This window comes from Falco punctatus (assembly GCF_963210335.1).
Source record: "Falco punctatus genome assembly, chromosome: 4".
In the NCBI taxonomy this organism is placed as follows: domain Eukaryota; kingdom Metazoa; phylum Chordata; class Aves; order Falconiformes; family Falconidae; genus Falco; species Falco punctatus.
This window is the reverse complement of record NC_137583.1, coordinates 100,978,538-100,993,643: the sequence shown is the minus strand read 5'-3', so window position 1 is coordinate 100,993,643 and position 15,106 is coordinate 100,978,538. Positions and strand designations below refer to the sequence as shown.

The 15,106-nt window shown below is 38.8% G+C and overlaps 1 protein-coding gene across 2 annotated transcripts in view; it reads right to left on the bottom strand.

Annotated features, from left to right (window-relative positions):
• Positions 1 to 976: 976 nt before the first annotated feature.
• ABHD5 (abhydrolase domain containing 5, lysophosphatidic acid acyltransferase) overlaps positions 977 to 15,106 on the bottom strand; it is a 31,333-nt gene continuing 17,203 nt past the window's right edge. For both annotated transcript variants that reach the window (XM_080387281.1, XM_080387282.1), the window contains exons 3-7: positions 14,631 to 15,003; positions 11,220 to 11,374; positions 7,483 to 7,594; positions 6,759 to 6,945; positions 977 to 4,465 (exon numbers count right to left, since the gene is read on the bottom strand). In XM_080387281.1, coding sequence (XP_080243407.1) covers positions 4,376 to 4,465; positions 6,759 to 6,945; positions 7,483 to 7,594; positions 11,220 to 11,374; positions 14,631 to 15,003 — 917 coding nt within the window. In that variant the 3' untranslated portion in view covers positions 977 to 4,375. The remainder of the gene's footprint in view (positions 4,466 to 6,758; positions 6,946 to 7,482; positions 7,595 to 11,219; positions 11,375 to 14,630; positions 15,004 to 15,106) is intronic.

Below are 15,106 nucleotides of genomic sequence, written 5' to 3'. Positions count from 1 at the left end.
ACGACTCTGTGCAACCTGCTGTAGGTGAACCTGCTTCAGCAGGGGGTTGGAATCTCCAGAGGTGCCTTCCAACCCTGACCATTCTGCGAGTCTGTGACTGTGGCAGCCCTAGCCAGCCCAAATAAAATTGAAAGAAAGGAGCTTGGAGAGGGAAATGCTAGCTTGCTGTCTAGTTGAAGTACCCCGAGAAAGCTGTGATCAAGCCAGAGACTCAGTGTTTTAGCTGGGCAATGAGGAATTAATTACATGAGGAGATACTGCAGTTTAGCTCTTAACTGGATTATAGAAGCTGGCCGTCTGGGACTGTGTCATCTCCTTGCAGGCATCTCCTTGCAAGCTACCTTCTCCTCTAGCCCAGAACTCCACACCTACCCCAAGCATGCCAGCCAGGTTCTTCTTTCTCCTTGTCTGCCAGTCCTCGCTCCCTCTGCCCTAGGCATCCTGAACCTTTCCCTCACCATTTCCCTTACCCTCACCCAGAGCTGAACTGGTTCTTGAAACAAGCGTTCACACACACACACACACACCCTTCAGCTGAATTTTGCTGGTTTCAGCATCCTTGTTCCTTTCTAGCTCTTAACTGTTCCTTGTGGTGGGTGTATGCTGTCATACATAACATAGAGCTACGTGCCTCTGCTCTACGCACTAGTCCACACATCCCCTGCCTGAACACCCAAAGTCTCCATCCATTTTCACTTGCTGCCACTGATACCAGAAAGCAGTTGTGTCCTGTTCTGAACTTACTGGTCTCATTAAAACGTGCACCTCTCCAGTTACCTTTACTGACTCATCCTTTGACAAGTTTCACTTGTTTCCTACAAAATAAATCCCTAGATGAAGGCTTCTGGCGATCTGGGTGCGCTGCTATGCTTAAACATGGCAGGATGGGCTCATGGTGAACTGGCTGATGTAAAAGAACCCAACAACATGACAGACACGTGAAGAAGCCCCAAGAAATTACACATTTAAACAGCAGTTGACTATTAGCCCTAGGCTTCTGGAAGCTCACATTTTAATGAATGCTAGCAAAACAGGCGTTCCTGCATATGCCTGCCCATACATTGAATCCAGATGTTTTTACAGCATTTAATCTTGTCTTACTTTCAGAAAGCTGTATAACTGATCTGGAAGGACTGGGAATTCAAGGAACCACAACAGACCACAGAAATCACTTCAGACAGAGACTGTCACATCAGCTCCCCACAAACAGTTGTAGCAACGTTCGAAAGATAAGGTTTAAAAAGAAATGCCAGCATTGGTTTAATCCAAGTGAAACCAGATGATGGCATTTCTCCTGTTCGGATCCATTTTTCCAAGGGCAACGCCCACAAATTCACATTCTCCATTTCCATTTCACAATCAGATACAAAGAGGGACTTTCTTGTGATTGTTGCAAATGTTTTATTATAGAATCTTATCAATAAATTACTTCTCTGAAAATCAGTTTTTCAGAACTAAAATCTAATCTGGCAGGGTTCAATAAGTAACAAGATGAACTCAGCCATGCAAACAAAATATTACTAAGTTACTTTAATAAAATTTTATCACAACAACCCCAGGAAGAAGAGCGAAGAGCGTGTCCTGGAGACTTAGACAGTTAATCTTTGATTTTTATTAATATTTTGGATTCTTTTTGTTATGCCCTAGCCTCTGGTACACAGCTGTCTTCATTTTGTTGCTAGAACAGGATAGATCTTTGGGTATCTTCATGTCTGTGATTCTCGTCTTATTTTATAGCACTGTAATAAAAACAGCATTCAGTATTCAGTGCTCAGTGCTCACTGCAGTACATTTAAGCAACTGGTCATCGCACTGACACAGAACTTCTGGAAAAACTGAGCTTGCTCCTAGACAGTAATTGCTCACAAAAGGTCTAGCTCCCATGTCTTTTTAGTATGTGCCATTCATTTTCTGTTCAGCACCTCTTTGGATGTTTAGTAGAGTAACTTTATTGGGTTATGTTGCACGCAATAGGATATTCAATACTCCACCTTGACCTTCACAGCAGTATCTAATACTGCTTGGAAGACAACCAACAAACATTTTCTTTGTATATACAACCAGCATTCTGAACTTGCAGCTACTTGTTGAAAAATGGGTACCAGTTTCAGTTAAATACAAGAAAACCTAAGAACGTTGAGACATTTGAAAGTAAGCATTACCATGGTTTTGGGGATGGTTTAGCTCAGCTTGTTAATTACGCTTGATTTCTAGGGCTTCATTACACAATTTTTACAAAAGCAACACCATGTCTTAATATTAATCAAACATAACATTTAAGATTTTTTTTTTTATCGTGCAAAACTTAAGCAGTAAGTCTTATTAGTACAATAAGCTGAAAAAGCAAGGGATATTTAAAACAATATTCATATTCAGTGTGCAATTTTTACCCCTACTTCCATCTTTTGATGTGGAATCTAGAATTCCATTCAGTAAGTGCTATTTGCAAATACCAAGTTTGTTTCACATTTGTTATTTGGAGGAGACTCAGTATATTTTTGCACTACATTTTTACAAACAGAACAGCTGTTTAAGTTGATAAATACAAATTAAGACACTGAAAAGGGTGAGAAAATACATACTGAAGGCATCCACCTAAACGGTGGCATGACTGATAATTTATAGCTTATATTCAAAAATACAACTGATATTCTGATTTTCCATTTTGAATTCAAGATTTTAGCAAATAACCGAAAACTTTGTTTAAAAAAATCTGGCATCTGCTAATTGAAAAAGTAATTCAATAGTAAATTTTAATTAAAAACTTTAGCTTGTTAGATATTAAGTGCTACCAGTCAAGGCAGTCAACAAAGACTGTTTGATGTTTACATAGCACCATATAGATAAATATCTCCTTCAAAAAGAGGGAGATTATGTTCAGCTGGTAACATAATCAGAGTACTTCCTGAATATTTTAGGTATCTTTGCCTTCCACATCATAAATAGGTGCAACAATTCCTTAATTTGAGAAAAAAATGCACTGAATTCCACTCAAGCTTTAAAACGGTGCTATCGTTAATTCAAATTCTCTATGTATAAAAGTATCAAGAACTCTTCAGTAGTCAATTTAAGATTCAAAAGCAGATCAATAGTTTCATGTAAACTTGTTAAAAAACAAACCACCACATAATTTGGCTTTAAAGTGACAAAGTATTTTGCTTATTATATAATTTACTAAGCATGTGAAGAACTAACCTACGATTTCAAAAAGATGCAGAGACTGGATTATCTCCAGTAATGAAATACTCAATTAACATTTATACTTATATAAACAATCACCAAAACATGTAATTATAATTTGTTACAGTGGTATTGTTCATTCCAGTAATAATCCTTCCTATAAGGAGGCTGCATGTTAACTGAAATACACTATGCTGTTGTAGTTCCTGATTAGAGAACATCGGTATTTTATTTTCCCTCTGCCTCTCCTCCACCCTGAAATTACTAAAAAGCGGACTAGGTTTTCTGTCTGAAGAGAAAAGGAATTACCTAGCCGTTAGCAAAGTCTTGTCAACTTACAATTGTTAGATTTAGGCTAGTAACAAATCTTGCAGAAAAATGTTAAAAATAGATGGAGTAACTAGCAAGCCATCTTCTGCATTTTAAGTCACTGAAATCTACATATCAAAATATTTTTGATATGTAAGCATGAGTGCTGGGGACATCATCGACTCTTAATAAAGTGAGCCTTCCATAAAAGCTGCACAGATGGAAAAGAAGACTCCTTGAGATAAATGGAAATAAAATCCAACAGAAGAAAGAGTTCCTAGTATCAAGCCCCAATTCCTTACAAAGTAACACATGTATTTCAGTGACAGACACTGCTCATTATTTTGGCCTTGCCCTTCTCCCAAAATCAGCTTCATAAGCTGTTATCACTCCAATAAAAAAAACCAACACCCTCTTAAAGTATTGTGTATGGAGCTCTGCATTTCAGAAAGAAAATACATGAGTGATTTCATATTCTTGCTATGAAACATCAACTAAAAAATACGGATGTTTGTAAAGAAACCAAATTGCATTTTATACATTGTCTCTGTATCAATACAGTTCCCTGTGCTAGTGGAGAATTCAACATTTCTAGAGTCCAACATGTGCAAAATTCAACTAAATTTTGAAGAAAATTCCAGTTTAAAAAGTTACATGTAATTTCATATATGAGAGGCCAATAATCTAAAGCAAAGTTTGCTTCAAATCTCCCTAACCCCCCGCCCCTCAAAAGGCACTCAGTGGTTTAAGTGTGCAAATGGCTTCTTAGAAGAAACAGTGTGCAAACAGAGCCTGTTCCCTTAGCTCCGAATTCCTTAGTGATTTCTTAGAGAGTATTGCTATTGAATGCTATCTACGGTATGACTTTCTGAAGAACAGAAGACAGTCAGTCCACAGAATCACAGATATCTTTCACTTTCTGATTGAAGTCTTCAGGTTGATCAGCATACACATAATGACCTGCACCAAGGATAGCCTAGAGGATAAAGGTAAAGAAACAGGTCAAAATCACAAGAATGTAAAAAGCCAAATAAACACTGGGATATGTGAAGAACCTGACTTTTACAAATGACCTACTTAATAACATTATTACTTGAAAAGAAAAATTTTGAAACAGTAACTGATGATCTCTTGCACCCAGCCTGTGTTAATGCAGTTAGCACAACTGCTGCCAGGAGGTGGTATCATACAGCCTAAAAAGGACTGTAAACACAAATTAAAATAAAAGCTTGTTTCACCTGTTGAAGGAAATTTGCTACGCAGGAAAAGAGGGTAAAACTACTGCTGATTCAGCTGCACACCTTGTTGAAAAAGACAACCATACAAGTCACCACAAAACAAACTTAGGAGAATGTGCTTTACACGTCAAACTGCTGATTCATCTTCATCCCCTTCATTCTCTGCTCAAATAGTTCTGCTGGGTGGCTCTTCAGTTCTGTCTCTTATTATAAAAATGATACGTAAGAGACTAAAGAAGGTACTAGGGCAAATGATTAAGAACTCAGAAGCTTAAATTGCTGGGGATTTTCTAGACTTGTGGAAGCACATTTCAACCCTCTGAATTAATAACTCTTATGTTAAGCAGGGACAAGTAAAATGCAAATGATGCAACATATTGGGGGGAACTGCTCAATTGCAACCCAGATTATTTCACAGCAAATATGTAACAAAAATAAGGGCAAAAAGTAACCACACATAGGGTGGTTACCCTATTCCTAAAATTTATCATTTTCTGCCAGAACTAATATGAAGACAGCCATCACCACAGTGTACAGCAAAGACACTTAATCCATTTTCTTTCCATTCTATAATCACTCCAAGATTAATTTGTATTTAAATCTATTTTTCCCCTCCCTCCACTAAAACACTCCCGCTTAAGTGTCTAATTGAAGCCCACTAAAGTATAGCTATGATATTGTGTTAAAAACTCCCACAAACTCAAAGTAAAAATTAGAAATAAACACACATAATAAAACCCCAGAACCTCTGTGCATTTTACCAAAGATGGCACTATCAGTCCACATCTCAACCTAAGCCTCATGCCAAACCTTTGCATCTCATAGTTTTTTTAACGTCCCTATAATTTCTTTTTTTTTTTTTAAATTTACATTTTAGAATCGGTATTTACATTTACCTCCAATTTACATTTTAGAATCGGTATTTGTCTTTAAAAATTTTAACCTGGAATACAACCGCTTTCCACAGTCATTTCTAAAAGCCACTGACCAGACTGGAAGAATCTGCCTGAATAGTATATGCCTATCCTGGCAATATGTTGCGTACTTCTTAACAGAGACTCTTTGTTATAACTTTCTCTCTTGACTCAGTTAAGTGACACTTTCAGTCTGGATGTCAACATTTATGACATGCATTTGTGCTCTTTAACATGTAAACAGTTCAATAACAACACCTTTTCTCTGAGTTCCAGCTCTGATGTCAGCTATATCAAGATTATAAAATTTTGAGTGACTTCTTGTAGTACACCATCAACACCATGTATCGTACACTGCTGTCCAGACAAATCAGTAAGAAGACAGATGGTCTATTCAAACATTTTATCAAGCCATAGCACTGTAACATATATGCATGTTCAATTACCACAGCTGCTTGATGTGACAATGCATGAAGAACACTTAAATTCATTTGGTTTTATAGAAATCCACAAAAAATGCAGTGTGTACTTTCACATCAAGTTGCAAGTACACACATTTTAAATGATAATGTTGCACCTTTAAACAAGAATGTATTAGCTAGGAAGGCAACACTACGTATTTTTTTAAAGACTTAAAGAAAGACGCTTAGAAGAACCTTAAGCACCAGCTACAAACCACTCCCTTATGAGAGAAATAAAAGCATTATACAGATTAGAACAGCTTACGAAAGCCTCCTCACTATCATACATAAATGCAGAAATTAGGACTGCTGTGGTTTAAAACACAGACAAAACCCCAGATACTTACCAATGACCACAAAACCTACTTGTATAGCATACTGTAGAGGAAATTATTTTGCAGAGCACAAGAATGACGTTGCTCAAAGATCTAATTCACCTTCTAGTGCTACAGTGAGTATCCTTCTTACTCTGGGAATTCAATACTCTTTTGCCTGCTTTTTCTCTCTCTGTTACAGAAAACATAAGTTATTACTCCTGGCTTTAAACCAAAGGGCCAGCATTTCCACAGTTGGTATAAAAAACCCGGTCAGATATGACTTAAACAATTACACACAATACACAAACAAACAAACAATTGCTTTAAAAGTCAACTTACTAGTGTCTTCACATACGAATTTGGTCTCAGGGACTGGATAGTGCTGCCAGAATTGCCATCTATACATGAACGTGCTCCATAGACCACAGTGATAGGAATGTTTTGATCCATTTGTGGAATCCGTTGCAGCATTGGCCTTTTTGCCCATCCGTAAGGGATTGTCATGTTCTTGAAAGCTGTTTCACCACTTCAAGTCATTCAAAAGGGTAAAAACAATTACATTTCCACTGGATCTGCATTTTCTCTAAATTGGAATATCTGTGCCTTTTGGTAACACAGATTGCAATAGTACATGAGGCTAGGATTTTTTACTAGTAAGAAATAAAAGTTTTCAAGGTCTGCATGTAATTTTCAGCAGAAAAAGCCTATGCTTTTACAGTACTGATAGTACTTAAAAGAATGACATGCCTTATTTTTAAGAAAATATTTACAAATTAAACCACTGCAACAATGTTTTTGTTAAAAATAAATGTCCAAGCTCTCTCAGAATTAACACACAGGCAGTTTAGAGGAAATACAGAATTAGGATAGCTTTTACATCTATCAGTTTCTGGAATTCAGAAAAAGTGCAATGCTATTTTTTTCTTCAATTATTGAAATAAATGTTACAATTTAAAAAAAACCCAAAACATGCATGCTATTGCCATGGCCATTGGAGGGAGTAGCAGGCACTCAGTAAATGAAAGACAGACTTCAAAACATGCACCGGGAAACTCGTACTCACCTGGGTGACTGCACATTGCAGTGATAGATATATTCAGCCACAGTGTTATCATCAAACATTGATGAGTATTTTCGCTTGAAATCTGGTCTTAAACGCTGAACAAGGCTTAATCCTGTTAAAACAGAAAATACTATTAGAGGAAGAATTAGTATAGACAACTTTATCAGATTGCCTAACAGTTTTCATTACAACCCTTCAAACATGTTCCCTTGAAACTTGTGGCTAAGCTTGATGACTTCTAAACCAATGTTTTGTTTCAGCACTTGCATGTCTTGGGAAAACATGATGGCATTACACCATAATATTCCAAAGGATTTTATGCTGCACCAGAAGAGGGGCAATTCAATGCCTGCTGAATACATACAGGGAATGGTTGAGAAGGGCCACTCGCAGCAATAGAAGAAACATGTAAAGGGGACCAGCAAAAGGGCTAAGCAGAGTATTTTTTTGCCACCAGTTTAGTCTCACATGATACCAACATGATCTTTCTCCTTGCTCTGGCTGCACTGGGTGGGTCAAAAGCATCCCACCCTTCAGAACCACAAGGCACTGTTGAAAAAGCTGGGCTGTTTCTCTTCCTTACATGTAAGTATGTGCTCTCCTTTTACATGACACTCTTTTTCTGAAGCTAGTTCTTCTTTCAGCTAAACAGTAGTTAGATCAGAAGTCTATGCTGAAAAACAGGTGTATAAATCTTGACATAAGACAAAAGAACTGTTGTAAGATTCAACCTGGGAAAGCCATTGCCCCCATGCTCTCTAAACAGCCAAAGCAGAGAAGCGGGTCTCTTCAGGGGCTAGTTCAGGCTTTCTGAAGTTAAGCTCCTATTCTGAATCACTTCTTTAAGGAAGAGAGGCTTCTTCTGATGATGACCAGATGCACCTCTGGGACAAGAGCCTCACCACAAGGCTAATCTTAGTCTAAGAATACTACTCCTCCCTGAAGAGATCATCTCACAGTTTACCTCTTGGACATTATCAAGTGAAAACAGAATCATATCATAGAATGGTTTGGGTTGGAAAGGGCCTTAAAGATCACCTAGTTCCAATCCCCCTGCCATGGGCAGGGACACCTTCCACCAGACCAGGTTGCTCAAAGCCCCATCCAGCCTGGCCTGGAACACTGCCAGGGATGGGGCATCCACAGCTTCTCTGGAAAACCTGTTCCAGTGTCTCATCACCCTCACAGTACAGAATTTCTTCCTAATGTCCAATCTAAATCTACCCTTTCAGCCTCAAGCCATTACCCCTTGCCCTACTGCTACATGCCTTTGTAAAAAGTCCCTCTCCAGCTTTCTTGTAGGCCCCTTTAGGTGCTAGAAGACTGCTATAAGGTTGGCCTGAAGCCTTCGCCTCTCCAGGCTCAACAACCCCAGCTCTGTCAACCTGTCTTCATAGAAGTCATGCTCCAGCCCTCTGATCATCTGTGTGGCCCTCCTCTGGACTCACTCCAATGGGTCCATGTCCTTCCTATGTTGGTGGCTCCGGAGTTAAATCAGTACTCCAGATGTGGTCTCATGAGAGCAGAACAGAGGAGGAGAAGCACCTCCTTTGACCTGCTGGCCTTGTTGAACTCCATGAGGTTTGCACAGACCCACCTCTCAAGCCTGCCAAGGTCCCTCTGGATGGCATCTCTTCCCTCCAGCAGGTCAACCACACCACACAGCTTGGTGTCGTTGGCAAACTTGCTGAGGGTGTGCTCAATCGCACTGTCCATGTGACCGACAAAGATGTTAAACAGCACTGGTACCACTACGAACCCCCGAGGAACACCACTTGTCACTAGTCTCCTCTTGGACATTGAGCCACTGACCCCAACTCTTTCAGTGTGACCATCCAGCCAACTACTTATCCACTGAGTGGTCCATCCATCAAATCCATGTTACCCCAATTTAGAGACAAGGATGTCATGCGGGACAGTGTCAAATGCTTTGCACAAGCCCAGGCAGATGATGTCAGTTGCCCTTCCCTTATCCACCAATGCTGTAACCACGCTGTAGGCAACCACCAAATTTGTCAGGCAGTTTGCCCTTAGTGAAGCCACGCTGGCTGTCACTAATCACCTCCTTATTTTCCATGTGCCTTAACATAGTTTCCCGGAGGATCTGCTCCACTATCTTGCCAAGCACAGAGGTGAGACTGACCAGCCTGTAGTTTCCTGGGTCTTCTTTTTTTCCCTTTTTAAAAACGGGGGTTGTGTTTTTCTTTTTCCAGTGAGTAGGAACTTCATACTATTGTTAATCAATGCAATTATGATGATGTCACTTCTTTCCACTTGTCCCTGGCCAAAGACCTGGTACTATTTATGTAGACCTTGTCACAGTGATCTATGCTTTTGTAACCTTGAGACTAGACTATTGCAACACACCCTTACGTATGCTTTAAAACAATTCAGAAAACCAATACAGCACAAGAGAAAGTAATTCCCTTGTGAAACAGCGGTTTAAGCCCTGAAGTGATGAAGATTTTGCAAACATTCTGCAATATGCTCTGCTGCTTGTATTTTCTCTATGGAGAGTTCAATTGCTGGACTTACAAGTGCAAACAGACAGACAGGTTTTTTGTTTGGTTTTTTTTAACACAAATGATACAGTTGGTTGGGAATAAAAGAAAACACAGAAGAAAGTGACTAATTCTGCATCTTCCCCTGCCATCAGCAGAGGCCACAGCATGCCCATTTCCAAAAACTAAAGGACTGAAAGTTACCAAATATTAGAATTCACTTTCTGTTTTGATAAAAAGTGTTTTGCCTGTGGGTCCAAACACAAAACCATTCTCCTTCCCTGGGAATTTACAGCAGAGAATGAAACAAGGAGTCAAGGCACCTTTGGAACAAATTTTGGAATGAAATCACACTGGTTCATTCTCATGATGTTAACTGAAGACACTCTCAACTGTCTGGCTGATGTTTTCCACAGTGTCTATGGAAACGCTCAAATAAATACTAACACTGAAGACTGACCTCCACAAAAAGTACAGTGACTTTACCGTTGTCACTGACCTCCACAAAAAGTACAGTGACTTTACCATTGTCCTGAGGAATTTTTAGGTATTCAGCTCTAGGAATGGAATTCACAAATCTAATCTAAGCACCAAATCATTTTTGGTCATCCCTACCCAGTCCTAGTATTGGAGTAGACAGAGTTTATCTACCATCTCATCAGTGCTGTTGAAGCAGCATAGAAATATGAAGGAGAGACTGCCACTGTAATGCAGGACACCAATGAGACCCACAAAATTTGCTAGAATAATAAAAAAATGGCTAATGGAAAGAATCCAGTTTCAATTTAACTTCTCCGAATTCAGGCCAAAGACTAATGAGTTTATGAAAGAATGCCTTCCAATGGTAACCAAATTTGGAAATTCTGTTTGTTCATCAAACTCCACTTGGAAGGAAAACTAAATGGACTGTGACCGGAGGCAACCAGAAAAAAAACTTACCACATTCATGCCTCTGCTAGGCTTCCCCAGCAGATGACCACATAACCTGACCCACTGTACCTGTAGCTTACAATAACGTAGCTTGTTATAAACTATCATACTAGTATTTCTAATAGAAAGAGCTTACACTCTTGTCCTGAAGAGTTCGTCTTTCCTCAAACCCTCCCCACTTTCTTCTCCATCTCTTTTCTCTGTGGGTAATATGGGCTTGGAACAAAACTTATCTTAACGTGGTATCTACCCTATGATTATGTTTAATGAAAACAGAAGCAGGATTTAAATGTAGCTTAAACTCACCAAAGGGTCCTGCTATCCTCAGCCCAGCTAACGGATTAAAGGGACTCAATATAGCTCCTAGTGCTTTGATCCAAATTGGAATTGGTCTTTCGTGGTCAGCATTGTCAGGCCTCTCCGGAAAACCCCATGGCTCCACTAAGATAAGATGTTTGACCCTGTTGGCAAAAAAGGTTCAGAGGTTTAGAGCTCATTAAATTTTCTTTGACTGAGTGCAACGGAGATGTGTTACCTGTGGACTACACAACCTATTTTAGTCAATTCTACCACAGTGGCTTATTACCTACTTCCTGATTCATCAATGATTTTGCTTTCAATTGCTAATTAGAGAGAGACTGAATTGCAAGTAATCATATGCATGAACACCAGGAACTTGGACGCTCATTTCACAAAGAGAAACTCAGTATTCAATAGATACCCACTGTCATACACATTTGAGAAAAAGGCCAGGTTTTTTTCTGTTTTTAAAAATAGCCTAATCTATATGGTCAGTCAATATTATTTGCAGGAGCAGTTTAATTTGAGAGAAAAGAATATAATGCAACTGTTTCATTTAAGTAAACTTGCTTCCAAGCTACCTAAGCCATCTGTTCTAAGAAAAGATGCAACTAATCTGAAAAATTATCTTATCACAGTAAAATTTGAACTGAAAGAGGCAGACCAAAATTAGCAGGTGTCTTCTAAATGTATTGATTTTAGGTCATGAAAGAAACATCAGAGAGACAATTTGTAAAAATACTACTCAGAGGAATAGTACAGAAAGCATAGTACAAGTCTCCAGCACATGCAACCTTCCATCAATTCAAGCAAAAAATCTATTTCATCTCGGCAGATTAGAATCGTCCATTTCTGTTTAATCCCATAATAACACCTACTCTAACTGTCCCAGATACTGCCGATTTCTGAAAAAGTGACTCTTAGCTATAGTTTTGCATATTTGAGATGATGTTCCATGCAAGCTTCATCATTATCTCTCTCTACAACTACCTGAGAGGAGGCTGTAGTGAGGTGAGAGTCAGTCCCTTCTCCCAAGTAACAAGCAACAGGACAAGAGGAAATGGCCTCAAGTTGGGGAAATTTCTTCACTGGAAGGGTTGTCAAGCACTGGAAGAGGCTGCCCAGGGAGGTGGTTGAGTCACCATCCCTGGAGGTATTTAAAAGACGTGTAGATGTGGCGCTTAGGAACATGGTTTAGTGGTGGACTTGGCAGTGCTGGGTTAATGGTTGGACTTGATCATCTTTAAGGGTCTTTTCCAACCTAAACAATTCTATGATTCTCTGATCTTTACTTTCTTCTTCAAGACTTCCTCCTCTTTCAAAGCCATGACATGAGATATTAAATACAGCAGAGTTCTTAATGCCTAAAATGATGTCAGAAGTGATTCCAAAGGCTATTCTGGACTATGATCAGTTCAGAAACCAAAAATATGTGCGAGGTTGAAAAAATATTAACCTCACAAAGATGTTTCTTGGCTGTCAGCTCAACCACGAGTGTATTTGCACACAGCAACAAACACCACTGTAAGAGACAATAGGATAGAATTTAACTATACAAACCAAGCAGGAGAGGTCAGACACTAAGGAGTGCAAGCAATGAGGAGCTGTTCCGGGCAGTCACACATTCTATGCAAAAACTATGGCATTAAACATAACACAGCGGAGACATGAATAGAAGTAAGAGTACGCTTTTTTTCATGCTTCCTTTCTTAATACTTTCCGATCTATCTGGCATTTCTCCTTTTGGCAATCAAACCTAAAATGTAATGCGGGATAACAGGAAGCTGACCATGAGAAGAATCCCAGTAGTAATAGTCCAGAAGTTGCAGCATTTGAAAATCACCACCACCCGGGACTATTCTAAATGGGAATCTTTTTAGATTAGTAAACTCAGATGTCCCATGAACAACTGTGGTACAGTGCAGTAAATTAATGGATCATCTAAGCTTGCAGAAACAGATCTACTTGCCTAACAGTATGTATCCAGAATCCCTTAAGCCTCTAAAGCATTGTTAGATAATCTGGCTGAAAGCTATGCTATGTTTATCACTTGATACAATGCCATCTTAAGATCTGACCAGTCAATTTTCTAATTTGATGGTGTTAGTTTAATTTCAGAGAAACATGAGTAATGTGAAAGCACAAACCGAAACACCTCCAAATTAATTAACTCCAACTTAAACACAAGTGAGGCATGAAAACAGTGTCACTTTCGATGCAAGTCAGCAGGGGGCAGAAACAAAGTCCCATCCCACAGGGATAGGATAGTGCCATTTATAGATTATTTCTGAAAAAGGGGTAAGGAAATTGTGATTCCTAGAAGAAACTAACTACAGTTAACTAAAAGTTATTTTATGCCCAAAGGGATAACAGGTTTACATCCCTAAAGCAGAGGACTGCATTTCTTCACTGCAATTCTGGATTTAGACACATACCTACTTTCACACATCATATCCAGCCGCATGTGACAGCTGTCATCCACCTAGAAGTGGCAAAGTGTTTCAGGAAAAAAAGATGTATGAATTTACTTCAAAATGTCCAAATGAGAGACAAAGGAATGTATATGGTATAAATCGATGTGAATATAAAAGGGTAAGATATGTTTTGTATAATATAGACTCTGCTATACGATGTGGAAAGCTTATATTCACAGTTTTTCACAGGACTCCACTATGTCTATCTAAACAAAAGTAATGTCCTTTTCTTGGTACAGAATGACCTCAGCTGGTGGGATACTAGCTCACAAGGGGCTATATAACCAGACTATATAAAAAAAGAGACAAATTATTAGTTTAAGGGAAAAAAATGGATTAGCTCTTGGCCACAGTGTGGTGCAGAAAATGCTGATGAAATACAATTACAGGACTGCTGCAGCTGGGTTGTTTCGCAGAGAAGAAATATGAAGTGGCATTCAGACAATTTAAATCAAACAGTCACTAAAATAATTTTTACATCTTCATGCTGGCACCAGGCCGACTGCTAGCATTTAGACATAAATTACCTACGGGAATTATGCTCAGAAGTTTCAACGTTATCCATAATAATGGGAAGTTTGACAGAAACAGGCCTATTTTCCTTTCACAAACTTACATTTGATCAGAGATGTCACAAAACATTCACCCACAAATACCATCTTTGCTATTTCACCTTATAACATGGCAAGGGGTTACTGAACAAAAACAAAGTACAGAAAAACAAACAGAAAAGTATGTTTACCATATCTACTTTTTTCTATTCACCTGGAAACAAACCATACGATTAATACTTTGGGCTTAAAATTCAGCGTCAAGTTCCTTTAAATCAGCACAGTCACTTTTTAAAAGATAATCTATAAAAAGCCTGATGAAATAAAATCTGTGTAAAAATCATGAGTCAAATACAGAAAGGGAATTCCTTCATTCCTTTATTTTCACATACCTTGATGGGTATTTTAATGAGTAAGCAGCAGCCAGGAATCCACCTAGGTTGTGTCCAAGTAAAATCATTTTTTCTAACCCCACCTCCTTTCTCCATTCTTCTATGGATTCCACAAACTGATTTTCTGCTTCCTGAGCATCAGTGTCAAAGTGCGGTCTACTGCTACGTCCAAATCCCAAGAGGTCAAAAGCATGAACGGTCCTGTTCTCACAGAGATCTTCAAAATTGAGAGCCCACAGTCCAACACCTCCTCCAAACCCATGCAGGAGAACAAGCGGAGTTTTATGTGAAAGGTCTGGAGAGAATGTCAGTGTCCATATTTTATTTCCATTAGATATATACACATATTGTTTATTGTATGTGCTTGCAATACCTGAAGGAAGAGTAGGAAAAAATGATGTTGCTAGACATGCCTGATAAAATATGATGTACAGTTTACAGAAACCACTGCTTTAAATAGGAGCTCCCTTTCCAAG